A 27,521-nucleotide genomic window follows, 5' to 3' on the forward strand; every position below is an offset into this window, starting at 1 on the left:
ACTCGATCAGCTAAACTAACTAACTGGATCTACCGATTACTACGATGCAACTGGGCCTCATTTTGTTCAGTTCCTGTTTTTTTTTTTAAATCCCGAAGTTAGTCTGCTTAAAACGGACTAAGCCACCGCTACATTTCCATGTGCCCTGTCTCGATTCTCACTGCCCTGCTACTCGCTGACGACTGTATAGTTTTACAAGGGCGTGCTTACGTCTACAAGACGGAATGACGCGTTCTGGTGCGCCAGCACTGTAATGTAGTGATGGCGATGTATGTAGCAATATAAGTTTTAAAAGTTATATATTTTTTTGGATTTAACAACCAACGCACCATTATTTTTGTATAGATGGAATACTTCATTGTATTAAACCTGTTCAGCATTTATTACTACGACTACGTCAAAAAGTGACAGATAATTTAGCAGTGGGGCCGGACTGTTTCTGTTTTTTACAGAATGAGTTTTTGTGAAAAGCGTCCTGCAGAAGAGAATAATGAATATATGGATAGTCAGGAAAACGAACTGGAAGCCCTTGCTTCCATCTACGGAGAAGATTTTCAGGATCTCCGGAAAAATCAACCTTGGAAGGTAAAAAATGTTGCATATAGTTAAAAATAACGTCATGCATGCTTTCCCTAGTCTTTCCCTAGTCCTACTCCTCTGAAAACAATTTAAAACGAATTATCTTAGTTGTGGATACAACCAAGCATAGACTTAATGGCGATTTTTGTAGAAGTAGGGATCAGATATTTTCAGAGTACAAGTGGGGCTTATTGTGACAATTCCACAACTAGTAAAGACACCGCCCTTGTGTGAACTAGTATACGTGTCTACAGGCAACATAGTTATTGTGTCAACACGTACATGTGCTTATATTTACCCCCCTTAAAAACGTGTTACTGAAAATGTGCATTAGTAACTCATTGAATCTTTGTCTTAAAAAAAATATATGTAGTCCAGAATGAAATGTTCGTTTGATTGCATTATGCATCATGCAAATAGCTTATCAGGACCACAGCATGTATCATGATTCATATCTGCATATTGCGATACAGGTGTCTATAGTGTGACACAGCCACTGTGTCAACCAGTACGAGTGTTTACAGTATATTGTGACATAACAACTTTGTCAGCTAGTACTATGGCAAGCCAAATGAGGGATATCTCAAAATATTTGAAGATATCTCTAAATCATTTCCAGACTGTTTGTTATTTCGTCAGCCGTAATGTATTTGGTCTCGCTCAACCTGGGTCAGCATGTTGACCCAAATCCTGAGGTGGGTTGCTGGAACCCAAGCCAACCTGGGTACGACCCAGGTATGTGGTTTCATATTACAAGGGATTGTGACCCGGGTATCCAGAACTCGGGTCCGGACATGGGTAGGTGTGCCAGTGTGAGAGGGGCTTAAATCATTTTCAGATATCTCAAAATGATTTCCAGATATCTTTAAATTGAGCTTTAAATGAGAGATCTATATTGCATTTTCAGATATCTTTAAACCATTTTAAGATATCTCAAAGTGTTTTTGAGATACATTTAAATCCTTTTCTGATATCTCTAAATCATTTAGAGATATCTCAAAATTATTTTAAGATATCGCGAAATAACTTTCTGTTCATTTCGAAATATCTCTAAATGCGCAGGAAGTTATTTTGAGAGATCTCTAAATGAACAGGAAGTTATTTTGAGATATCTCTAAATGAGTGAGATATCTCTGAATGAACAGGAAGTTATTTGGAGATCATATATCTCTAAATGACAGTTTGGCATACCATGCTAGCAAAACATTAATTAAAGATATCTGTAAATCAATTTGAGATATCTTTATTTCATTTTTAGATATCTGAACATGAAATTTAGATATCTTCAAAAGGGTTCATTTACAGATATCTCTAAATATTTCAAGATATCTCTAAATGATAATTTGGTTTGCCATACTAGCTGACACAGAGGCTGTGATGATGGTTAAATCACTAACACCACTTTTTCCAGTCTGCACCACATATACCATTACAGTATATCTACTGACTAAAATATATGAGACTGGAAAACCGTCCAGTCAGACCATAATGTCTGATAATGGTTCTTAAATAGAAAATATTTTCAAGATTGAAGATTTTCATATTCAGCCTCTTACATATGACCTTCCACCTTATATTAAGGATATTAATCAGGTTTTGTTGATGTTCTGGGATTTTGGACCACAACAGACAATATTGTGTACCAAGAACGTTAAAACTAATATTTGCAGCTATGATGTGGTAGATGTGTGTTACTGTTTATTTTTTTGCATTGATGTATTATTCTTATTATTATTATTATTATTATTATTATTTTTGTTTATATGTTAGGTTAAACGTCCACCAGAGGTTTTCTTATCCCTGCGTCCTCAGGGTTTGACAAGTCGTCAGGAGACTTATGTCACCATTGATCTGTGGGTGCAATGCCCACCTACATACCCTGATGTGTAAGTACTTCCTAATTAACTTTTAACCCACTGCAAATTGTTCTGAAATCCTCCTGATCTCCACAGGTTGTTTTTAGTGATTTTTCAAACTCCAAACGAAATGCCGTCAATGTTAGTGATAGGACACACAGTGAACTGGTGTGCAGGATAGTGTATTGTACATTGCACAATTTGGCAGTAATATACCTGCACTTTATACTCTTGGATCTTTAGTTTTTTGTTTACTTGTTAATCCACTATGTGTGTTCTTATGAGATAATAAAGATTCAGAGTTTTCTTTATGCTGGGACTAACAGAACAAACAGAATGAACCAAAACGAATGTCATGCTGATAAAATGAATTCTTGACAGTATATAAACATCAAAAGGAGTGCACTTTTTTTTTGTTAAGGTTGGAAGAATAATCATTTATTGTGCAATTCTCATGTTTCTGGATGATGGCAAACAAAATACTGTAACATATAACGTGTTATTAAACAATTAGGAGAATTGTATAGGACAAGATTGTGTCTCTGCTACATAAATGTGATTTTTCTTTTGTGCAAAAAAATAATGACTTTTTTTTATAGTTCTGTGTGAACTTTAGGAATACAATTTATGACAATGATCTAGGGTTACAGGTGTAACTAGAGACAAGTAACAGTTTGTTAAGATAGTGTGAGAGTTCAGCCAAGATCAACAATTAATGTTTCAGGCCCCCAGAAGTTGAGCTGAAGAATGCCAAAGGGCTGTCCACTGAGAACTTGCAGAACCTCCAATCAGAGCTGAAGAAGTTGGCAGCAGACCTCTGTGGAGAGGTAAGCCCTGGTTTTTAACTTGGCTCCATTTATACAGTGCCTATAGGAAGTATTCACCCCCCTTGGATGTTTTCACAGTTTGTTGTGTTACAACCTGAAATCTTGATGCATTTAAATGGGATTTTATTTCTTTGATTTACACAGCCTGCTCAATACTTTGAAGAGGCAAGATAATTTTCATTGTGAAACAACAGTTAATGAAAAAAAAAAAAAAAAAAAAAAAAAACGGAAATGTCTTGGTTAGATAAGTATTCACCCCCCTGAGTCAATACTTGGTAGAACCACCTTTGGCAGCAATTACAGCTGTGAGTCTTTTGGGATTAGGCTCTACCAGGTTTGCACATCTGAATCATGCAATATTCACCCATTCTTCTTGGCAAAATTGTTCAAGCTCTGTCAAGTTGGACGGGGATCGTTGGTGCACAGCAGTCTTCAAGTCTTGCCATGATTCTCAATCGGATTCAAGTCACTTTCTTGTTTATAAGCCACTCCAGTGTCGCTTTGGCTGTGTGCTTGGGGTCATTGTCCTGCAGAAAGGTGAATCTGTCCCAGTCGTAGGTCTTTTGCAGACTGAAGCAGGTTTTCCTCAAGGATTTGCTTGTCTAGCTCCATCCATTTTGCCCTCTACCCCGACAAGCTTCCCAGTCCCTTATGAAAAGCATTCCCATAGCATGATGTTAACACTGCCATGCTTCACAGTAAGGATGGTGTTACCTGTTACCTGGATGATGACCTGAGCTTATTTAGGAGTGTCATAGCAAAGGGGGTGAATACTTTTCTAATGAAGACTTTTCAGGTTTTTATTTTTAATTGATTTGATTTGTTGAATTGTTTTTTCACCACCCCCCCCCCCCCCCCCCCCCATTTTTTTCACACATTGAAAGTGTTGAGTAGTGCATCAAGATTTCAGGTTGTAATATAACAAACTGTAAAAACGTCCAAGGTGGGGTGAATACTTCCTATCGGCACTGTAGAGACTACACATTTTGATTGGCTGATCCCTTTAGTGTAACCTGCCTGCTTTTGTACATGGGAAATGGAAAGTCAGATATTCTTTATTGATCTAGTTTTGTTCTTCCACTGCAGATCAATTTGGAACATCTCTCAACTAACTTTGAGTGAGGCTTCAGTAAAGAGCAACCAGGCTAACCCTAGGGCTTAAGAAATGAGATGAAGATATGCTGAGGGAACTGAAGCTATTTAGTCTAAGAAGCATTAGGGGAAGTTGATTGCAGTTTTTTAAATCTTAAAAGGAGTTGACAAAGTTAACCATCTCCAATACTCTAAACACAGCATAGAGAAGACCAGAGGAAAATTAAGTCAAGACATACTTGTGGTAGGAGACACTTTTTTTTTTTTTTACCCAGACAGCAGTGAAGACATGGAATGGGTTACCAAGCAATATTTTTGAAGTTTAATCATTGGTGTCCTTTAAGACCCAGCTCCATTATTGGAATCGGATCAGGTACAAGAAACCAGCCTCCCATTGCTTGTAAATGTTCTTATGTACAGCTGCAGTTCACTGTATCCTAATTGTGATCGCTTTATTTTTTTTTAATGCTGTGATTTCAAGTACAGTGTTCTGTTTTTAATATTGTTTCTTTAAGACGGTTAAACCCTTACCGTTACTCTTGTGGTGCAGGTAATGATATTCCAGCTTGCTGAGCATGTGCAATGTTTTCTGAGTGAACACAACATTCCACCTCCCAAGTCGTTTCATGAAGAGATGCTAAAGAACCAGCGGCGTCAGCAGGAGAAGCTAGCACAAGAACAACAGCAGAGAATTGACCAGCAAAGGAAGCGTGAAGAACAAATGGTAAGAGTCAGTGAAGAGCATCGTCAAGATTTTCAAATCCTGCTGCTCGTTGTTGTATGAAAGTTAGAACATTGTACTTTGGTATGGAATGCTTATTTCTTATATCCCTTTAACATAACTAAGCACATTAATTTACTTTTGTAGAATGGTCTCTATATTACAAAGGGCTAACTGATTGTAATACATATTTTCTATTGCCCACTTGGTAGATTCCAAAAGAAAATTTCCCTTTTAGGTGTTAGGATTGCATTTCTGTGATTCCTGACTTAGGATGGAGAACAAGAAATGGACTGTGTAGAGGTGATTGTATGTAGGTACCGAACTATTAATTGGACACATGCCTTTAAATTAGTTTTGTGACCCACTTATTGTGTGCTGTTGTATAAATACACAATACAAATGCATTTTTATAGAGCACACTTCAAGCCATGGCATCCCAGAGCGCTGTACAAAGTTAAAAACAAAACAAGAGCGTTTATATGTACACTCCAGCTACAAACATTTATATAAAAGCATATTAAAAAAAGTATGTTTATATACTTAAAAGAATGAAATGTTTCAACCTGCCTAATGTCACCCGGAATAGAGTTCCACAAACGAGTGCAACAGCAAAAAGCTCTGGCTCCAGAGGATTTAAGAGGATTTTTTGGCACAACTGTAAATGTATCCAAAAAAAGTCTTCCTTCCAGCGTAATAATGTGCCTTTTCATTACAGCAAAATGAAATTCGGGCTGAAATACAGAGACGAGAAGAAGAGAAGAAAGAAGAAAAGAAAAGGAAAGAAATGGCTAAACAGGTGCTGCAGAGACCTTTTACTTTAAAACATTGTGATTATATATCAGTGTGTGTGTGTGTGTATATGGATGTATATGTATATAATATATATATATATATATATATATATATATATATATATATATATATATATATATATATATATATATATATATATATATATATATATATCAACACTACTGGGATGAAAGTGTTTTCACACCCGTATGAAGCATTACAGTAATGTAAATTGATTGTATGACCTACTTGGTTGTACACATCAAATTTATGAAGCGATGATTTATTGTCATGTGATACAGGTAACATATGGTCAGTCTGTCTGTATGTCACATGAAAATATATCTATGGACGTGCTTGTCCAATTATGATAGGACTTTAACAGGACAATCAGGGTATCAGAATATGGAAGCCAATGGAGGCTGTCTCTGTTTGTCTTTCTGTCCAGTGAAGCAGCTATTCATTAGTAGACAAATGTATTCATCTGTCTGCATGTCACACTTATTTTTCTACATACGATGGATATAGGTCATGGTAATGATTGTTTTCCATGTTATGAATAGCTCTGATTATTTTGTATAATACTTTAATATAATGTATATTGTATGCGATTTTGTATTGTATAATGTACAGGAACGTTTGGAAAGTGCTGCTATGACCAGTCCAGAAAGTCCCAAGCTGGTGTGTGCCAGTGGAGGAACAGCGGACCAACCTGAAGCCAGACGAGGGGGGAACAATCGAAGACGAGCCAACTCCAGTGGACGTTCCAGGCATGTGTTTGTACTGCTTTTTGAGCTGCATTTGTACACTGGCTTAGTAAGTCATAATTACAGAGTTGCAAGCTCTTCTACCTCTCTTCCCATTTACTCACTTACCTCTTCAACCTCTCATAAGTCTTTCTACTTAACCTGGAAGCACAACTGTTGAATTTGAAACTATGTAAAACTAGTGTACAAAAATGTATGTAATGTTTGTTTTTTAGCAATGCTTCTGAGTTTATCCTGTTTGAACAAAGAAGGTGCCAAAGTAGCTAGCTGTGTATGTATCGGAGAAAGAGCTTTCTATGCATAGATCATGCTTTAAACTGTTTCAGTGGAGATGTTTGGAAGGGTAGCTTTGCATTCAACACAAGCAGTAGGCAAGAATAGCAAAGCAGGGTGCAGACTTGAGTGCTAGGTGGTCTGCCTGCCTCAAGAGCCATTTCCTTTTCTAAAGACTTTAATTATTTACATGTCGCTGGAAAAAATCCTTTATGCAAGGGAGAATTTCAAGGCAGTATAAATATTGTGTGTCTCTTTTTCCATTTCTAGAAGGGACAGACAGCATTCCTGTTGTAGTAATGAGGAAAGCACCAGACCTCTTGAAGTTTTGAAATTTAATGCTGGATCAAGGAGTGACATCACTGTGTTCAGAGGAAAGTGCATTGGTAAGATATGGATTCAGAAATATGTATAATTTTTTTTTTTTTTCTTAAGAATGTTTGTTTGTTACACCCATTCATTTGAATACAAAACAGGTGTGGCGTGATCTCGGGCGATGATAATATGCAAATGCCAATGATCCACTCTCCATACCTGTCCATGTGGTTGGTATGTGCTCAGCAAGACACCAGTACAGGCCTACCATGGAATATGCAAACTGGAAATGAGTGTGTAGCTCAGAGTTTGTATTCAGCTCTTACATGGTTTAAGTAATGTAACAATAATAAACTTGCAATTCAGGGTAACACGGTATGTTTTTAATGTTCAAACTGAAATCAAAAACACATCAAGTAAGGAATCAGTCAATCAATCAATCTTTATTTTATATAGCACCTTTCATAGTGGACCACCTCACAAAGTGCTTTACAAGGTGCAATAACAACAAGAAAATCCATAATACTTCAAATACAGAGAAATGCATAGTGCATAATATAATTATATAAAAAAAAAAAAAAAAAAAAGTAATACATTGGAAAGTACATAATACATGATAGTAGCATAATGCAAGAAATAGTACATTAAATACAGTGGAAAGTGCATAATACATGATAGCAACATAATACGTGAAATAGTAGCAGAAACACAGCAGCTAATAGCAGATATCAGGCTTAAAGAGCATGGAAAGCAAGACAGAACAGATTGGTCTTGAGAGTTGATTTAAAGCGAGCAACGGTGGAAGAATCGTGCACCAAAGCTGGGAGAGAGTTCCAAAGAGTGGGAGTCATGAAGCTAAATGAGCGTTGTCCAAGTGTGGTGCACTTTTGCTTGGGGATAACAAGCAGGCCAGAGTCAGAGGATCTCAGCTTGCAGGCAGGGACATAGCGGGTCAGCAGATTAAGGAGGTACTCGGGACCTGTGTGTTGAAGGGCATTGTACGTGAGCATGAGAGTTTTGAAAATAATCTTGAACATCGGCATTCTGGACTAGCTGCAGTTGGTTTATGGTGCGTGTTGGGAGACCACCATATAGAGAGTTGCAGTAGTCGTGTCGAGATAAGACATATATGACAAGGTATTTCCACATCTGGGAGGGAAAGGTAGGTACGGACTTTGGAGATTTTTCGAAGATGGTAGAAGGAAGATTTGATCGTGGAGGAGATGTGAACATCAAAGAAGAGGTTGCTGTCAAGAAGTACACTAAGGCTTCGTACTGTGGGGGAAGGCATCAGACAGACAGAGTCCGAGGTTCAGGGCAACTATATTTAGATTCTTAAGTTGAGTTTTAGATCCTACCAGAAGGAGTTCAGATTTGTTAGTGTTCAGTTGAAGAAAATTGGCAGACATCCAGGCCTCGATATCTTGAATGCAAGCTGAGAACCGGACTATGGCAGAGGGGCTACCAGGGACCAGTTTTAAGTAGAGCCGGGTGTGGTCAGCATAGGAGGGAAACATGAGGCTGTGTTGGCAAGAACAGATCCTTCGGGAACACCACAAGTGACTGGTTTTGCAACACCACTGCTTCCATCATAGAAGACAAGACTGCATGCGTCTGGATAGGTAAGAGGACATCCAGGAGAGATAGGTTCCGGAGATTCCAGCATACTTCTGAAGACGGTCAAGAAGAATGGCATGATCTATGGTGTCAAAAGCGGCTGTTGGGTCAAGGAGGACAAGCACAGAGGGAGCACCAGCATCAGTATTGAGCAGGAGATCATTCACAATCTGGAGCAGAGCAGTTTCAGTACTGTGATGCTGCCGGAAACCAGACTGTAGAGATTCAAGCAGATTGTTGTCCGTGAGATGTTTCATCAGCTGACTGGCTACAGCCCTTTCGAGAGTTTTTGAGAGAAAAGGGAGATTGGAGATGGGATGGAAATTAGAAGTCAGCTGGGTCAAGGGAGGGTTTTTTGAGTACCGGTTTGATTCTGGCAAGCTTAAGGGCAGCAGGAACCAAGCCAGAGACCATTGACAGGTTGAGAGTGTGCATAATGGAGGGAGCAAGATCAGAAACACACAGATGGACAAGGTTAGTCAGCCAGGGGTCCAGGGGGCATGTGGCAGTAGTTGATTTCAACAGTAAGCTGGAAACATCAGCAATGGAGAGAGGGGAGGAGGAGGAGGGGCAACTGGAGGAGCGTCAAGTGGTCAAGTAGTAAACTGGGTTTGTGGTGGGCGAGCGTAAAATAGATGTCGATTTTGTTCTGAAAGAAAGAGGAGAAATCATGACTGGTAAGAGAGGAGGATGGATCTGGGAGCTGGATCTGTCGATGGCTGGATGTAGGATTTGGTCAATGGTCTTAAAGAGAACATTGGATTTACAGTGTCCCATAGTTGTGATTTCAGAGAAGTATTTTATCCTGGCCATGGTAAGCACACGCATGGTACACGCATGAGCTATACCACAACATGGTATAGCTCATGAGATGGTCGGTCCAGATCTCTGTGAACCGTTAGTCCAGATGACATCCACTTGCGCTTGAGCTTGTGGCAGGGAGATTCAAGCAGTCGAAGTTCGAGGGTGTACCATGGGCAGTTTCAATCTTTGTTGACGGTTCTGGTTGTAAGCGGGGTAACAGTGTTAATGATATGAGTAAGGGTGGTGTCATCAACTGAGGATGGGAGAGTACCAGTTAGAGGGGATGCAGAGACACATTCTGAGAGTTTCAGAGGTTTCAACAGATCCTTGGAACGGAAGGAGATAACCGAATCATTAGCGGAGGAAAGAGCAGGGAGATTAATATCAGCAGTGATTAAGAAATGGTCAGAGACACATCTGAGATGGAGAGATTGGAGACATCAAGGCCCCTGATGATGATAAGGGTGTGTCCTTGGGTGTGAGTGCGGATGTTGACAGATTGAGGTAGTCCAAGACAGTCCAGAAGCGTGTTGAAGTCGGTCACTAGGTGGAAGGAAGGCAAGTAAAAATGAATGTTGAAGTCACCTAGGAGTAGGATTTTGTCAGTTAGAGTGCAGATGAGGCAGAGGAATTCTGAAAACTGCATTAAAAGCAGAGTTGCTCTTAAGTGGACGGTAGATAACGGAACGGGTGAGAGACATGGGAGAGGGGAGCTTGATGGCGAGATGCTCAAATGAAGAAAAGGCAGGCAAAGAAAGAACTGAGGAAGCGAGCACAGAATTAGCAATAACAGCAGTGCCCCAGCCTTGGCCAATGAGACAAGGTTTGTTAAAGAGGGAATCACCCTTTGGGGTGGCTAGATGCAGAGAGTGCATGTCGTTTACAGAGTGCCAGGTTTCGGCTAGACCGAGAAGATCAAGATTGTTATTGGTTATAAGTTCGCTGAGAAGCAGAGATTTGTTAGTTGGAGAGCGACAATTGATATAGGAGATTTTCAAGTTTGTAGCAGGCAGCGTAGGGGGAGAAGGAGTTAGTAAGGGTATGTTGAGCAGGTACTTACCAGTGTTCATTCTGGGAGTGGAGAACGAGTGAGCCCGCCTTGTCCATGGGATCCAGACGTTAGGTGTCAAGGTAGGAATGAGGCCTCTCGTAGCCAGTGGGAGGGTTTTGGAAAAGGTCCTTGCCCCACCTGTCCTCGCTTAGACTGCCACAGCTCAGACTGCCCTTGGACTTGTGGCCCTTAGACCTTAAACTTACGCTGGTGCTTAGAACGGCTGCCGTTCTAAGACTGATTGCCAATTTATACTATCCTGTCGGCCTGGAGCCCTATACTTAACACACATTTCTAATCAGCCTCCAAATTCAGCACAGCCCAGCAAACAAAGGATATCTAAATTACTGTTTTTAAGTGCAGCCTGATTTACCTTAACAGTCAACAATTTAAACTATTAAGTGAACACAAGTTCACTTACCTATTTCAATGTTGTTTTTCGCCAGTGGCTGAAAACACACACGTCTCTGCAGTTACTCACAAACTGAATACATGCAGTTAGATACCAAATTTCTGTGACGTCAAAGAAAACAAGCACGCCCTCTGTTAACAAAATAGCCATGCTAAACGCCCTATACTTTACACACGTTGCCCACAAACCTCGCCCACAATGGGGGTAAACTTTTTTGGTTAAACTACAAGACCTATAGTATTCCCTTTTAAGCTCCCTTGATTTAGCTGGCTGCTTTTTATTGACAATGATACTAAACGTTTTAACATCGATCCTCTCAGAGTGCCAAGGATGTATGTATTTTTAGCCAGCAGATTGGTGGAGAGTATTTTTATTTATTTTTTACTTTAAGACAAGTGACTATGTATGCAGTGATTTTTCTTAGTAACGCTGTTATGTTGAAACTTTTTCATTTTCTCTGCAAGATTCAGTTGTGACTGGCATAAAATAATGTATATTAATGCTTTGACTCATTTTAGGAGCAATTAGCTAGTGTCATGGGAATCAGTGATAGCTTATTTTTTCAGTTGTAGGTCTCCCTCTTGTGTTCAAAAGAGGTATTAAAGTAACTCTCTTTACTATTTGAAATAACTCAAAAGTAAAGCTGCTAAACTTCAAGCCAATTTTGTTAGTTTCGTGGGTTACATTAGAGAACAATAATTAAACCATTAAAATTCCCTCTAAAACGGTAAATAACTATAAAAAATTATAATAAAGAACCTGATTTAAAACAGGTAGATTCCAGTTTAACTGACAAAAGGGACTTCTTGTCTTAGCTCTGCATGTTTACCTGATTTACGTACTTGATTTGCATGTGCCTTCATCTGTTTGGGATGATGCATTCTAAAAAAAAAAAAAAAAAAAAAAAAAAAAAAAAAAAAAAAATGTACCATTTAACTATTGTGGAACTTTGTTTGTATCTTGTAGTGCCAACAAATCGGGCTGTTCCTCAAAGAGATTCAGTAGTGAGTGACATTAATTTGAAATGCCTTCCCAGTGATCACATCTATTCTCTGACCACTAATTAAGCAAGAAATAAGGCCAGTATAGCGCATAGACCCTAACCATCATTATCCTTCGCAAATTCCGCTGTTAATCACCAGTGTGATCTGGAGATCTGCCACACATTCCAAACCTGCAGTTCGCTCACCAGCCCTTAGAGCAGCGTTCACAGTGAGCTGTATCTTCAGATGGGCTGGTAGGGTGCTTTTAGAAGGCATGATCCTGGGCTCATTTCTCAACAATGAGCACACAGCAGCTCTAGCATTTCCACCACTGCCATAGTAAGACATACAAGAGCAATTCAGAGTCAAAGTGACAGCCTGAACAATGTTTCTCTATGGGATATATGTAAACTGCTTAGCCAACATGTACACAGTCATGTATAATAAGTAACTTATTCACAGGGGAGAGTGAGCAGCTGGGACGCAGTGTTTACTATGCCTTCGAGGCAACCTCAGGAGACTTTGTGATTGTATACGAATGGATTCTGCAATGGAGTAAGAAGATAGGAAAGTTTTTCACAAGCCAAGAAAGAGACAAAATTGAAAAGTGTAAGAAGCAGGTAAGTTTTGTCCGTTTGTAACGGTCAGCTGAGTCACCATTAGGGTTCTTAATAACCGGTCCTGAGAAGCACTGCAGTCTCTATAGGCAACCTAACATTATGAAGTGGGATCACCAAGGATACCAACACAGGCCTAGCATTGATTTTAAATACTGGACAGGAGTGTGTAGTTGAGAACTTGTATACACATCTCTGAATGACTCTGCTGTTACTGCAGTCACAGAGCAAGGGTATCTGAAAATGTGTTTCAAACTTGATATTTTAAATGCTATGGTAGTTATATTAATGCTTTGGGATTAAAATGGTTTTGGTTGCTAGTTTGCAACAGTTTACGTAATCTATGACTAATTAAGAAACTGTAAGCAGTGGGAGTGAATGTAGAGGAATAAATAGCCCACACTGCACCAATTACCCACATTTGAGGAAATGTTGCATGGATATCCTGCCATTTGTTTTTTAACATACTATGTGAGTGTAGCTCGCAACAACATGCGTTTACAGTGCTTACACCTGACTGACTGAGCATTGAAGGCAATATTTTTGTTACTGCTTATCCAAATAAACATGATTTTGAAGAGCAAGAGCCAGGGCAGGCCATATTGGGAAAAATGAATGCATTTCTGTTTAATGCATTGCAATTGTTATGATGATGGTAATATGTGTATTTTTTTATACTCAACAGATTCAAGGAGCAGAGAGTGAACTAAGTTCATTATTAAAACTGGATCACCCAAACCTTGTACATTATACTGCCTTGACCCACAGAGAACATGAGGACTCCATTGTGATAAACCTCTTGGTAGAACACATCAATGGATCCAGTCTCTCCTCCAGTCTCAGCAAAAGCACTCCACTTCCAATTGACCAAATCCGTAACTATGCATCGCAGCTTCTCACTGCTCTCGACTTCCTCCACAGCAACTCCGTGGTTCACAAAGTGTTATCTGCTGCCAGTGTTTTAGTGGACAGTGAGGGCAATGTGAAGCTGACAGACTACAGTATTTCCAAACGCCTGGCTGAGATTTGTAAGGAGGACATTTTTGAGCAAACAAGGGTGCGCTTTTGTGAAGATGCTCTGCCAAGAAAGACTGGGAAGAAAGGTGATGTGTGGAATCTGGGGCTCTTGTTGCTTGCACTTAGCCAAGGCAAAGAAGTGAAGCAGTATCCACTAACTGTTCCCTCTAGCTTGCCAAGTGACTTTCAGGATTTCCTGCACAAGTGAGTACTTTTTTTTTCTTGTCTATACACTACTTTAAACCTTATGGATTAGTTCAGTGTGTGCAATAAGAAGTACCATTGCAGAGTGCAACTTCATATTTTCTGTGCTATGGAAACACCTCGGGTCAAAATCTGATGGCACCCTTCACTTTGACATATGAACGAACGACATGTGATCTTTAGTAATAGGAAGCTGTATATCTGTGTTCACACCCAATTGTGTTTTATATATTTATATTAACACATGGATAAAGGCTTGTCACAAAGACTGCTGCAGTGGGTGACGTCAGACCAGAAACAGGAGAGTTTGGTGGAGCTGAGCGAATTGTTTCGCTCAGCATTTAATAAATGAACAGACAGCCAGAAAATAAACGGTTGTAACAAACACAAAAACACAGGACTCGGCACATTCGCCAAAACAAAAGAGACAAACAAAACGGACTAACACCACACAACACCACAACACGGTGAGCATATATTTTAACTTTACATTATTATTTTATTATTTATTACCTCGGTCTCCAATCCCGTTCTCCACTCACTGAACACCCAACCCCGAATGGGTGGAAACATGCAGCTTTTATGCTATACCGAGACTCGATTGCTAATCAGTCATTCAATTGGAGTCGCGGTACAACTGCACGTGAATTAATAAAGTGCAATTCCCTGTGCTCACATATTATTACGTTTTACTTGCACGCAAAGTGCTGTGGAATCCTCGTGCCTAAATACAAATATACATTTTAACACTCATGTTACACAGACCCGTTTATATCGCGTGTACCAATGACTATACACCAACATTAACACACAACACAAAATACACACAGTGGGGGGCACTTTGACACAAAGCTGTATTTGCATCCTGAGCCATTCGAAAAAAAAGTGATAATACCATAGTAATGATGTCAAAAAGTGATAATTCCGCTAGGTGAAAATGTACTTGAATTTTGAACCATTCGACTCCTTGAGACCATCGCTTTCAATTCAAACACAAAATGTCTCGTTTTCAATCACTCGACAAGACCCACAGTACAGAAATGTTCATCAGTGATCAACAAAATGAGAATCTGTTAAAAAAAAAAAAAAAAAATGTAAAGCGGGTACATTTGTATCTCAGAAACTAAATGGATAACGACATAATGAAATTATTTTCCCGTAACTCGCTGAAGCCCATCTATTATTTTATATATATCATTTAAAAAAAAAAATAAAAAAATACTTTAAGCTAAAATTGGGATGGGTTTCAATCAGGCAGTTATTTGTCAGGTTACGGGCCATGCAAGAAAAAAGTTTGAATAAAATAAAACGCTTTTGGGGTTACCCCCGCCATAAAAAAAAAAAAATGGAGAGCTCAAGCAATTACATTCTTTGTGATGGTTGTTGTAGGAACATCAACATCCCTTTTTTATATAGTGGTACTACATTTGCAATACACGAGTCAGCTGGGACATGTCTTGATTGATTTGTGAAATGTCTTTCCCAGTGGATCGGCGATGACCTCCTCTGTTTCTTTAAGCACTCCTGGGTCTATGCTGTCTGGACCAGGGGATCTGTTAGCTTTGAGAGCACGCAAGCACTCTTAGTACTTTTGATTTATACCAAGCGCGCCCAGGATTGTTTGTGGACTTGCATGTCGGGAGGGCATGCTGTCGACGGCATCCTTGCTATTGAAAGCTTGCACATAGTCATTTAAACCGGTATGTTTTATTGCAGGTGTGTTTGCGTAGATGACACAGAGCGGTGGAACACTCAACAGCTACTGGAACATGCATTTGTAAATCCTCCGCTAGTGAAAACACCATCACAGCTCAAAGAAGACAGCCCAGAAGGCAAGTCTTATTAAATTTCCATTTTCTACTTTGACATGCTGCTACAACAAGAATAATTGGTCACTGTATAATAGCCTTATAGGTTATGGGAGAAGTTTTTCGCAGAAAGGTTAGAATCAAACTTGAAATGCAGAACATGTCCTGGGAACAACTGGTGCACAATTACATTAGGAAAAAAGAAATGCCGAAGAAACCTGACTCGACAGTACTAGGAGTTTCCACTATCTGGGCTTATTAAGCAAATGTATTAAAACAATAATCATTCAATTTTCTTTTGTGGTTTTGTTTTCATTTTACAGAGACGGGAATAGACTTTATTTCAACAGTTACACCCAGCAATTATATCCTGAATGCAACTTTTGGTCCAGAAATACATAAGCAGTTTTCGCGGTATTACACTGAGTTTGAGGAACTGAAGCTTCTTGGGAAAGGGGCATTTGGAGCAGTTATTAAGGTATATATATAAAAAAAATTACGATTGTTTATATGATATATATCTATATTATATATACTATATATATATTATAATATATATAATATATGATATAGATATATATATATATTTTTTTTTTTTTTTTTTCCCAGCACAAAGCAAATGTTGTTTTTTTTTTGTTTTTTTTTTTAATAATCTTTTCAGTCACCATGATGTGTGTCTAATCATGTTACGTTTTTTCTCTATATAATAGCTATACTGCCATCTGAAGCAGTGGTTTCTTAACAGCACAAAGTTTATAAATCATAAATTAAATTCTTTGTGATTTTAGTTTTATTGTGTGATATAAGCTATTGTGTTAGTGTTAAAGCATGGTAACATTATAAGTCATACTGCTGCAAAATAATATGGGACTATGCTACATGAAGCACTATTTCAACTAAAACTGTACCAGTGTATGCATGCATGTATTTCTTGTCAAACTGAATGCAGTCTTGCAAATCTTCACACAAAACTCAGGGGACCCTTTTTTGGTACACCAGGAAGTTACATCATAGGTATAGTTTTTAAAACATAAACAAAGTTTGCAGTAAGAAAACTGGGGTGGTTAGAGGCTGGGGAGTTATATAATTATTTTACTGTTCAAGAGCTGACTAAACAATACGCCTGAGAAGTTGAAACGTGCACAAAACAAGGGCGAGCAAAATTTTAGTGAACTTTCATACCCATCAACATTTTATTTAAGAAATGATGTAACCGGGAAGCTACAGATCCATCAGAACTCCATAACAGCAAAAAAGGGTATTCAAGGATAAGAATTATTAACAACATTGTTAAAACACAAGAAGCAGAGAGTTTTGTAACTTCCAGTTGGGGCGACATACTCAGTGATGTGCCACAGGGTTTGGTGTTGGGACCGCCAACGACCTTGACCCAGGGATAGTCCATAAAAGTTGCAGACAAAGCAGGTGGAAGTGACTGACATGTTTCAGGTGCAAGTGACTGACATATCTCAGTTAATCCACAGGGATTAAGATGGGCAGAAAACTGTCATTCAAACCTTAATTGGCATTTATTTTGCGTTATACCCCTAGGGATGAACTTGTTTTCTGTATTTACTCTCCAGGTCCAGAATAAACTGGATGGCTGTTCCTATGCTGTGAAACGCATTCAGGTGAATCCAGCAAGCAAGCAGTTCCGCAGAATAAAGGGAGAAGTCACTTTACTTTCTCGACTTAATCATGAAAACATTGTGCGTTACTACAACGCATGGATTGAAAAACAACAGATGCCCTCTAGTGGCGTCCTAAGCAGTGAAAGCTCAGAACAAAAGACTTCCAGTGCCAGTCCTCCCCAGGATAAGGTAAACGAACTGGGGTTGATGGACAATGTGGAAGACAATGCCCCTCCGCCTGCTTTGGCGAGCTCTGTGGAGTGGAGCACGACTGTTGAGAAATCCTCGAGTGCCAAACATGGTGGAGAAGATCAGGAGTCCAGTGATGAAGAAGATGTCTTCTGCGCCTCTTTCCGGTAAGTTCTCCTTTGCAAAATTGTTATGGATGGAAATCACGTCAGTCAGTCACAAGAATTGTCTCTGTTAATGAGTCTGGACAAAATTAATTAGGTACTAACATGGATGCATATGTTACAGCGCCTATAACAGTGACTCCGACAGTGACATCATATTTACAAATGGGGATGGCAGCAGAGACAGTCATTCACAGGTAGGTTCTGGAACACAAATCTATTCATGAGGTCATTTTGCTTAGCTGTCTGTGTAATACGTTGCTGGTGCTGCAGTGGGTCCAGTGAGCATTTCCCCAGTACCCCGGCAGGCTTGCGTCATCAGTACCATGTTGTTATTATTATTATTTATATAAACATGGATCAACTATACTGTCTGAAAAATCCCCTGAAGAACCATCAGATGATGTGTGTTTCCTTTTTTTATTTTTTTAAAAAGGAAAAAAATCCCATCAACAATATTTACATTTAAACACAATTAAGTGGAGGAAAGGTTTTTTTTAATGTAGGTACCACTCTGCTTGGTTTTTCTCAATGATCGGTATCTCGCAATCGTACAGTTCAACGCCTTGTGCACCTTTGCAGGCAATCTCGGGTAGGGAACAAATGATTGGATTGGCTTAGATACTGTCATCCATTAGCCTTAACAGGGTCAGTCAAGACAGGCTTCTAGCCACAAAATTCCAGTGCTTGTGCAGGACCTTCGAGATACAGATAGACTCTGGACAGTGCTACCAGCAAAGAGCCCTTCATCCACTCTGACAATTATCACAAAATAGAGGGGAAACGTAGTACTCAAATGTTTTAATCTTACAGCTTAGTACACATTTTAAAACCAATAACTTGTGTTAGTTTTCTCATTGTGTCATAGTAACAATCAGATCTTTTTTCCCCACTTATCCAGGAGGAAGATAGTAAGAGGAATGCTGCTAGCCCTTTGTCTGCTCCAGAGAGCAGCGAGGAGGAGAGACCAGTCCTGTTGACGGTCCACTATCTGTACATTCAGGTCAGGCACATTTCTTTACTTCATCTCTAAAGTGTGTGAATGTTATCTGTGTTTTGTGAGATTCTAAAGCTGTGGCCAAAAGTTTTGCATCACTTAGAATTTCAGGATTAAAACACAATTAAAAAACTATATGAAAATTTTTTTTTAACATTATGTAATCAAAGAAACTACAAAATGATATTGCAAGTGTCTACCGGAAGCCATAATAGTAGTACAGTATTTCATGTTAGATTTCGAAATGTCAATTTTTTGTTAGGTACTAACGGGAAACTACAAAGCAATTGTGCAATTCAACATGTATTCAAACAATATGGTATATATATATATATATATATATATATATATATATATATATATCACATTTATTTGACACATTTTTACACTACTTTAAACCTTATGGATTAGTTCAGTGTGTTTAACAAGAAGTACTATTGCAGAGTGCAATTTCATATTTTCAGTGCTTAAGCATTATCACTGGAAACAGTAATGAGACCACAAGTTATAAGCAGAAGTTAAGCAATGATATGTTACCGATTTCTGGTAGAAACATCGGAAACCTGGCTGTTTATGGAGGATCTTGAATTATTCTCAAATGGCCGCTCTTTTCTGAAGTATCCTTGGGTGCTAAGCTAAACCTTGTTTTGCTTTAACTTATCTCTTAAGTTCAACAGTGGTTCATTCTCTATTGCACAAGGTCAAGTAATGTCATGTCTCCACAACCCTCTAAATTCCTTATTTTGAGGAGTAAAACGTCCTCTCTTGAGAGCATTGTTTGCACATCTACACCCTGTACCTGCCAGCTTTCTAAATGTGCTTTGCTTAAAAAATCACAACTCTCCATATTCCCTTAAGTCCATTCAAAACTGTGTCCTCAACCACCTCATTCAAAACATAAATGTGATGCGTCTATTTTTAAGCTGATTGACTAAATAAAGGTTTGTTATGTATAGCCACTTGGAGTTTTGTAATTTCACCAATAATGCTACATTTTACTTTTCAGAAATTTAACCTTATGAGTAATGTGTAAATACATATATTTTTTTACTGGTAGTATCCTGGTTTTGTAAAGCTTCACTGAATAACGGTCTAGTGCAGGACTTCTCAAACTTGGTCCTGGGGAATCCCTGTGGCTGCTGGTTTTCATTCCAACCGAGCTCTCAATTAGTTAACTAGACCCTTAATTGAACTGATAATTTGCTTAATTAGATCTTTTTACTTGCTTTCAGCTCTTGAACAGTTTGCATATTTCAAGTTAGCTATAACATTTTATAAGTAACTTGAACTGCAACTGTTTAAGAGCTGAAAAAAAGTAAAAAGGTCTAATTAAGCAAATTATCAGTTCAATAAAGGGTCTAGTTAAGTAATTGAGATCGTGGTACAGGTGCATTAAGAAGAACATTACTGATTTATTCCTGGCCATCATTCTGTTTCTTTTGCAGTGTTTTGCACTACAGCTTTGGCATGACTGTTTTTGGAACCCAATATAATAGAAATAAACAAATTAGTAAAATCAAAATACATGGTGGGATGTCTGCAGTGAACAACTTGGCAAGTCACAACATTTTATTTTTCTATAGAAAGTGTTTGTTTTCTCTTTTAAGATGGAATACTGTGAAAGAAGCACTTTAAGAGATACAATCGACCAAGGGTTATATCAGGACAATAGCCGTCTTTGGAGACTTTTTAGAGAAATCCTTGATGGGCTGGCATACATCCATGAACAGGTCGGTGTCCACTAAGTTCAAGTGAGCAAACTGATAATGCTGTTTACCTCCCCATCCTAAAAAAAGATTATAGCTTCAGTTCAAGATGCTTGTCAAAGTGACGCACTGCATTCTTTGTTTCTGGGATCAGGAGTATATGTGCAGGTGTACAGAGCCATTTCAGTTCTTTTTTTGGATGTTCGCATTCTGTAGTGCGGCAACTGTCAACTTCAGCAACTTGGATGCGCTCTACATACATGTAATACTGTAGCCCTGGGATCCTTGCTTTTACATGGGAATCAGTATTGATTTGCGCCAGGATAAAAACACAATGAGAAAGTGGCAGTTTGCTTATTGTGTTCTACCTTAAACTATAATGTGAAATCATTATTATGAGGAGTGTATATCTTTATAAGAGAAAGCGCCTGTTTTATAACGCTCATGCTGTAAAACACATCTTCATTTTACTGGTGGGATACCATAGTCGAGTGCAGGTATGCGGTATGCAAAGTTTAAAAAAATATCCTGGTTTTTGTTTTTTGTTTTTTTAAATAGGGAATGATTCACAGAGACCTGAAGCCTGTTAATATCTTTCTTGATTCGAATGACCATGTGAAAATAGGAGACTTCGGATTGGCTACAGATCATCCAGCTAATGTGGCGAGTCACTTTTCTGTTCATTTTATTTTATGTTATTTTAATGAGTAAGCAGTAAGAACATGCAGTATATGCCTTCTTTACCCATTTCAGATAAGTGATAATTAATCACGCTGAGCTTCATAATGCTATATATGTTTATATTTAAAATTGTTGATTTGGAAAATACACCAAACTTTAAAAAGTAAAGTTTTAGATGGATATCTGTGTAGTTTCACCAGTGAAGGCACTGCTGGAGGTGGATGCACAGCAGTGACTGAGTCCCAGTGCTACCCTCTTCCATACCCCATTCAGATTGCCTAACTGCTCTTTGGCAGCCACAGTTTCTGGCCACTCTGCTTCTATTTTAGATTAGACTTGCTGTACTACTAACACATTCTAAAGTATAAAGAACTGTATCTCTAGCCCTTTGTAGGTTATCTCAGTGGTACAGTATGTACTCATGCTCATATTTGTCTGTGTCAATGACCATTCAAGGCAGATGGTGTTTTTTACATTTCAGAGTGTTACTTTTTTTGTATTTCCTTCCACAGGCTGCAGACAAGTGTGAAGTAGAAGACAATGTCCATGTTTTCAAACAAGATGCAGCAGGTGATATAAGTGATAGAACTCAAAGGGATTGGCTGGTGGCTGGGGAGTATAACCCCGCCCCTGTCATAAAAAGGTTTTGGGGTTCTTAATAATTTCGTAAGAACTGAGCAACAGCGAGGTAGATAGTGTGATGAATCTGCTGTGGGCTTTATTCCAATCTGCAGGGCTTTATTTTAATTGTACAGGGCTGATATGAAGTCCCTGGCTTATTTAGCTGGATTTTGAAAACAGAAATTCACAGCAGCACATAATAATCATAACACTGAACTTTATAGAAACAACTTCAGAAACACTATCACCGTTGAAACATTTACTTTTACCAAGAGAACAAGTAACTGATCCTAAGATGAATAAATACATATATGCTGGTTTTAGCATATGGAAGCTGATTCTCAAAAATAACTATAAATACATATTTTAATAATGGTAATTAAAACATGACTATTTCATCCCTATAGACAATATGACTGGAATGGTTGGCACTGCCTTATATGTGAGCCCAGAAGTTGAAGGCAATACCAGAGCTACATACAACCAGGTAAAAAATTAAACCAAATAGACTGTCTTTGTTTCCCAAAGCAAAGCTTAATATAGGGTTGTAAGGTAGTAACACCAAACACCGTGTTTCGTAATTATTATGAAAATCTTGGTACAGTACGTTATTATACAGTTTTTTTGGTGTATTTTCAATATTTAATGTCGCTTATCACAACTCTATGCTTGTAAAACATTGGAGAGTTATGCCTGTGGTCAGAGAGAAACTTTTTCCCAGTTTCCTTCATTTTATTTTGCTTGCAGATAATAAGGTTGAGGAAACCATGGCGGCCCTGTAAAGGGTGGTTTGTCAATTAATAAGAACACCTTTTATTGAGATTTAGTATTTGTTACAAATAAGTAAACATTGAGGTGAAATGTGGCATTGAACTTGACCTCTGACCCAATATGCCCGTCATGTGACACTTCCATTTCTAGATGATTATCAGCTATGGTAAGTCCCACCCTTTTTCATTCGTCCGCCATTTTCATCATGCAGTGAGCCCAAGGGTAACGCAACAGCGGAGAGAGACACATGAGGCGTGCATTCTGTTTATATTAAAAGGTGATTTGCACTGTATTTTACTGTAGTCAGTTGTACAGCACAAATATACAAAACCTCTTCCCTTTTTGTCTTTCAATTTAGAAAGTCGACCTGTTTAGCCTGGGAATCATCTTCTTTGAGATGTCTTACCGTCCAATGACTACTGCCTCAGAAAGGATCTCTGTTCTCAGTCAGCTGCGCCTGGTAAGGAGAGCATGTATCCCTGTCATTGAAACTAGAAGAGCAGGCAGGTCAGCTTTATTCTGCCTGTCAATTCATTATAGACACCCTTCCTGTTGTAGGAATTATTGCACTAAAAAAAAAGATTGATTCTCCAGCACAGGTGATTAACATAGCTTGAGGAGTGTGGCCCATTAATTACATCTCTGTGAGACTGGGAGAATGATAACAGTTACATACAGTACATAAAAATAAACACACCTACTGGGTGTACTGGAACTAAACTTCGTTTCTCTGTTGCTCTTAACTGACTTGCATGGCTGTGTTTTACCATAATTTTTTTTTTCCTGGTGTTCAGAAATTTTGACCTTTCGACTCCATCTTATTTATGGTGTTGTATAGAAGCAGGTGGAGTCAAGTTAAAATAACTTCAGTCTTAAAATGGCTTTAGTAGCTGTGCATTCTTAAAAAATAAATCTTTGCACGCTACCAGTGTGCAATATATGAACACAAAAACAAAGTATTTCTGTTTGCAAATGAAGTCTATTAAGTTCAACCCGTGAATTGATTTAATTTGGTTTATTTTTATTATAAAAGAAGAATGCTTTGCTTTTATCTCACACAGTTTAACATTTAAATTTGTAAATGCAGTTGTGATTGATCTTTTGCTTTTCTATAACCAAAAAAAAAAAGCCTTTCATTATTTCTAATGCATTGCTCTTTATTTCCACAGCCAACTATAGAGTTTCCTGAAGATTTTGATTATGACAAAACTGAGAGACAGGTATTTTGTTTAGGATTCGGTATCATACATTTGTGTATTCTTCTGATTGAAAGTAATTGAATGCATTCATTTTTTTTCAGTTGTTTACGAGCATAGGTGGCTGTTTGGCCTGTCAGTGCTCATCAGGTCTATAACAGTGGGTCACATGTTGGAATGTTTGCTGCAGTTGTTCAAACTGTACAGAATACTGCTTTGTAATTAGAGATGGATGGGGGGAAAAAAGGCATGGATAGAACCAATTCCGCAAGAGACGGACAGCAATAGTGTCATGAAGAACAGCAGATGAAATACAGTAGCTAAGAGAAAGCACTGGATTCAGAACTCAAACTACAGATCAAGCAGCTACATTTTGCTGATTTTTGTTTTGGCATGACAATAAAATAAAGAAATTCAACCACAGTCGGAGAGTTTGATGAAGAACAATGCAGACAATCAACAAAAACTGTAAACTGAGTAACAGCGCATTTTCGAACAATCATTTTGGCAATATAAAATATAACATGGTTGTGATGTTGCACAGACGGTCAAGTATCACGCGTAAGAGAACGGCTTTAGCTCTTTTGACACTCAAATCGTGTCTAATGTGCTTTTGCATGGCAGTCTTTCCTGTATTGCACTTCATTTGTTTTTCTCATCCCAGAGACGAGTCATTACTTGGCTTTTGGAACACGATCCAGCTCTGAGGCCGACAGCCGCGGAGCTGTTGAAAAGCGAGCACCTGCCTCCTTCCCAAATGGAGGAATCTGAGCTGCATGAGGTGCTGCACCACACGCTGGCTAACCTGAATGGAAAAGCCTATCGCAACATGCTCAATCTGCTCTTCTCACAAAGTATCTCACCAGTGATGGACTACACGTATGACATTGACCTCTGCAAGGTTCCTCTTCTTTTTATTTTCATGATTTGAATGTTTAAAGTTCCAGGACCTCTGAAAACTGGATAGGCATGCAAGTCAAGTCCAGGAACAAACTGCTTTACCCGTCTTGTACTTCCATTAGCTGTGAAAGCCCCACAGAAACGCATGTTAAAGCGGGAACACTCCATCACAGTGACTGTATATTTATTTAGTTTCTAATGTGATTCAGATCACTTGGCCAGCTATTCAGAATTCATTCAATTGGAGCACCGTAGGAAGAACTTCTAGTCCATTGGAGTTAATATTATGCTTTTTCTGACCATTATTGTAAAGTGTAATTGTTGTGGCAAACATGTATTTAAAAATAGATGTATATATTGTACCATACTAGGACCAGAACACAGCTGGAAATGAAGTGGAGATGCTTAGGACAGAGGAAATGAGAGGTTTCATCACAAAGACAGTGTTGAGGGTATATAATGGGCTAACTGGGCAAAGTATTATGCTGAGGGTCGAGTGAGTGGGCAACAGTTAATAAATAAGGGTATTATCTACCTTTTTATGCTTAAATGTATATGTTCCATCCACTGTCTGTACAATATGTGGTTGTAGTCTCATTGATGGTGAAAGTATTACATATTGATGTTTTGTTGTTGTTGTTTTTTTTTTTTTTTTTTTTTTTAATTAGGGAAGTTGTTCATCACATGGTGCCAAACTACAGCAATATGTATATGAAACAGTAAGCAGGGTCTTTAAAATGCATGGTAAGTACTGAAGGGATTTCATTGAGCAGGAGAACTACTTTTATATGTGTGAAACTTGGTTAGGACATTCTAAGATAAAATAACAGAGAGGATCAGAAACTGAAGATAATAGAGATTCCTGTCTGTCTGTATGTACAAACATATGCCATACTTGCAGTACATGTATATTCACAATTGCTTATCCAGTTGTAAAACAAACAAACAAAAAAAACTTGGTTATGACATACTTTGTCACAACTTCAAGTAATTGTAGCTAACAAAATAGTTCCACAAAATAATTTAGCAAACCTTTATTACGCCTTTACATTGTCCTGATTTCACTCTGTCCATAACCAGCCAGCTGTTTCCCTTTTTGGCTGACAAGAAGTAAAGTGGTAACAGACTTGCTCGAAAGGCAAGGCAAGCAAACTGAGTATTTGTTTTATCCTAGTGTAGTACCAGTACATTAATAGAAGTGCACAATGGATCAGATGTATGGAATTCTTTTGTTAGCTACAAGTGTATATACAGTAAACATGTGGAAACTTGGTTTGAACATTCTTTAGTACAGGTACTTGCAGTTGTTGTATTCAGATTTCAGTGTCTGAAGAAAAGTGTAATGGCTCATTTATTTTAGTAACACAAAGGTAGTTTGTTGAATACGAGGGACAGCTATAGCCAACAGTTTTGCATCACCTAGAATTTTAGGATTTAGACATAATTAAAATAAATAAATATCTAAACATAATTGATATCTTTTTATGTAATCAAATAAACTACAGAATGATATCGCAAAAGTCTACTGGAAGCCATAATAGTTGTACAGTATTTCATGTTAGATGTTTTTCAGTTAAATATATGGAAAACTACAAAGCGGTATGTAATTCAATATGTTAACGCAACATTATTCAGCAGGTTTCATTCGACTTCTTTATGAAGCAATATGTGTTAATTCTATAGGGTGATGCAAAACTATTGGTCATAGCTGTACCTTTTTTAATAACAGAAATGTATTATGGTGTAACGTTCCAAACTCTGTTCTAAAAGAATGTGTTACTGTTTTCCATAGTAGAAAGGATTTTCATTTCTGTTTGATAGCTTCTTGTAAACCTACCTAACATGGACATGTTGCCAAGTTTTCATTGTTTCCAGGGTTTAGATAGTGAGGGAGTGCTCTGAAGCTCACAATGAGCATAGACTGAAAACTGTAAGGTACACACCTTAAGGAACACAAGTGACTGGGCGTGACAATTTGGATGAGCAGATCCGACCTTTCAGTACATTTTAAACCCAGTTTCTTGCACCTCATTGCAAAAATAAGAAAGTTAGCATAATTTTCATTTGTGGGACACATGTCCCTTGTACCTTAAAGGGTTAAACCTGGAATTATATTCAAAGGGACTTTCGCGTTATCTTTCAGGAGCAGTAAAATTGCAAACCCCTCTTTTTATGCCAAAGAATAAGAAATTGTATGAGGGCATTGAGATTGCATGTTTCATGGACCACAGCGGGATGCTTGTGATGGTACCATATGATCTCAGGGTAAGTCATTTTATATTGAAATAGCAACGTTTCATTGCACTTGATTCCATTTTGTGAGACTAATGTAGCTCAGAGCTGTTCCATCCCCACATTTGTGCTAATCATTACCTTTATTTTTCAGATTATGTTTGCAAGATTTGTTGCCAAAAACAACATTACAAACTTGAAAAGGTAAGGAAGGACACTATAGCTGATGCATACATTATAGTTGTGCAAATGGTAACCAACTTGTTCAAAAATGATTTGTTCTCCAATGTAAGATACTACATTCTGGCTGTTGTAATCGACACCAACAGTATTGTTTTGAGCCAATTGTCTGTCGCATTTAGTGTTCTTAGGTTCTCTTTTTTAAATCTAACACTTTTTTTTTTTTTTTCTGAGGTACTGCAGTTAATGTTGTTTTCTTTCTCTAGATACAGTATTGAGAGAGTGTTTCGTCCCCGGAAGCTAGATCGCTCTCATCCCAGAGAGCTGTTGGAATGTGCTTTCGATATCGTCACGTCAACAACAAACAGCCTTTTACCAGAGGCGGAGACAATATACACAATATCTGAAATCATTTATGAATTTCCAGTACTTCAGGTGTTTACCTCTTTTCAGAATCTACCAATTTTTTTTGTGTTAAATGATGTCACCTGCAAGTCTTATATATCTTTTTTTTT

The 27,521-nt window shown here is 38.2% G+C and overlaps 1 protein-coding gene across 2 annotated transcripts in view; it reads left to right on the plus strand.

Moving 5' to 3' along the window:
- The first annotated feature begins 232 nt into the window (after positions 1 to 232).
- Positions 233 to 27,521, plus strand: part of eif2ak4 (eukaryotic translation initiation factor 2 alpha kinase 4) — a 40,439-nt gene continuing 13,150 nt past the window's right edge. The window contains exons 1-25 of one of the 2 annotated variants that reach the window (XM_041276160.1): positions 233 to 585; positions 2,350 to 2,465; positions 3,160 to 3,262; positions 4,905 to 5,078; positions 5,794 to 5,874; positions 6,504 to 6,640; positions 7,181 to 7,296; positions 12,555 to 12,712; positions 13,395 to 13,930; positions 15,647 to 15,762; positions 16,062 to 16,216; positions 17,322 to 17,725; positions 17,847 to 17,919; positions 18,624 to 18,725; positions 20,327 to 20,449; positions 20,984 to 21,088; positions 21,619 to 21,676; positions 22,135 to 22,214; positions 22,857 to 22,958; positions 23,668 to 23,718; positions 24,359 to 24,595; positions 25,263 to 25,338; positions 26,738 to 26,859; positions 26,981 to 27,030; positions 27,273 to 27,441. In XM_041276160.1, the coding sequence (XP_041132094.1) occupies positions 454 to 585; positions 2,350 to 2,465; positions 3,160 to 3,262; positions 4,905 to 5,078; positions 5,794 to 5,874; positions 6,504 to 6,640; positions 7,181 to 7,296; positions 12,555 to 12,712; positions 13,395 to 13,930; positions 15,647 to 15,762; positions 16,062 to 16,216; positions 17,322 to 17,725; positions 17,847 to 17,919; positions 18,624 to 18,725; positions 20,327 to 20,449; positions 20,984 to 21,088; positions 21,619 to 21,676; positions 22,135 to 22,214; positions 22,857 to 22,958; positions 23,668 to 23,718; positions 24,359 to 24,595; positions 25,263 to 25,338; positions 26,738 to 26,859; positions 26,981 to 27,030; positions 27,273 to 27,441 (3,576 nt within the window). In that variant the 5' untranslated portion in view covers positions 233 to 453. Of the gene's footprint in view, positions 586 to 2,349; positions 2,466 to 3,159; positions 3,263 to 4,633; positions 4,728 to 4,904; positions 5,079 to 5,793; positions 5,875 to 6,503; positions 6,641 to 7,180; positions 7,297 to 12,554; positions 12,713 to 13,394; positions 13,931 to 15,646; positions 15,763 to 16,061; positions 16,217 to 17,321; positions 17,726 to 17,846; positions 17,920 to 18,623; positions 18,726 to 20,326; positions 20,450 to 20,983; positions 21,089 to 21,618; positions 21,677 to 22,134; positions 22,215 to 22,856; positions 22,959 to 23,667; positions 23,719 to 24,358; positions 24,596 to 25,262; positions 25,339 to 26,737; positions 26,860 to 26,980; positions 27,031 to 27,272; positions 27,442 to 27,521 lie in introns of those variants that run through there. The other variant, XM_041276161.1, reaches the window with a different exon arrangement.

Source organism: Polyodon spathula, chromosome 17 (genome assembly GCF_017654505.1).
Source record: "Polyodon spathula isolate WHYD16114869_AA chromosome 17, ASM1765450v1, whole genome shotgun sequence".
In the NCBI taxonomy this organism is placed as follows: domain Eukaryota; kingdom Metazoa; phylum Chordata; class Actinopteri; order Acipenseriformes; family Polyodontidae; genus Polyodon; species Polyodon spathula.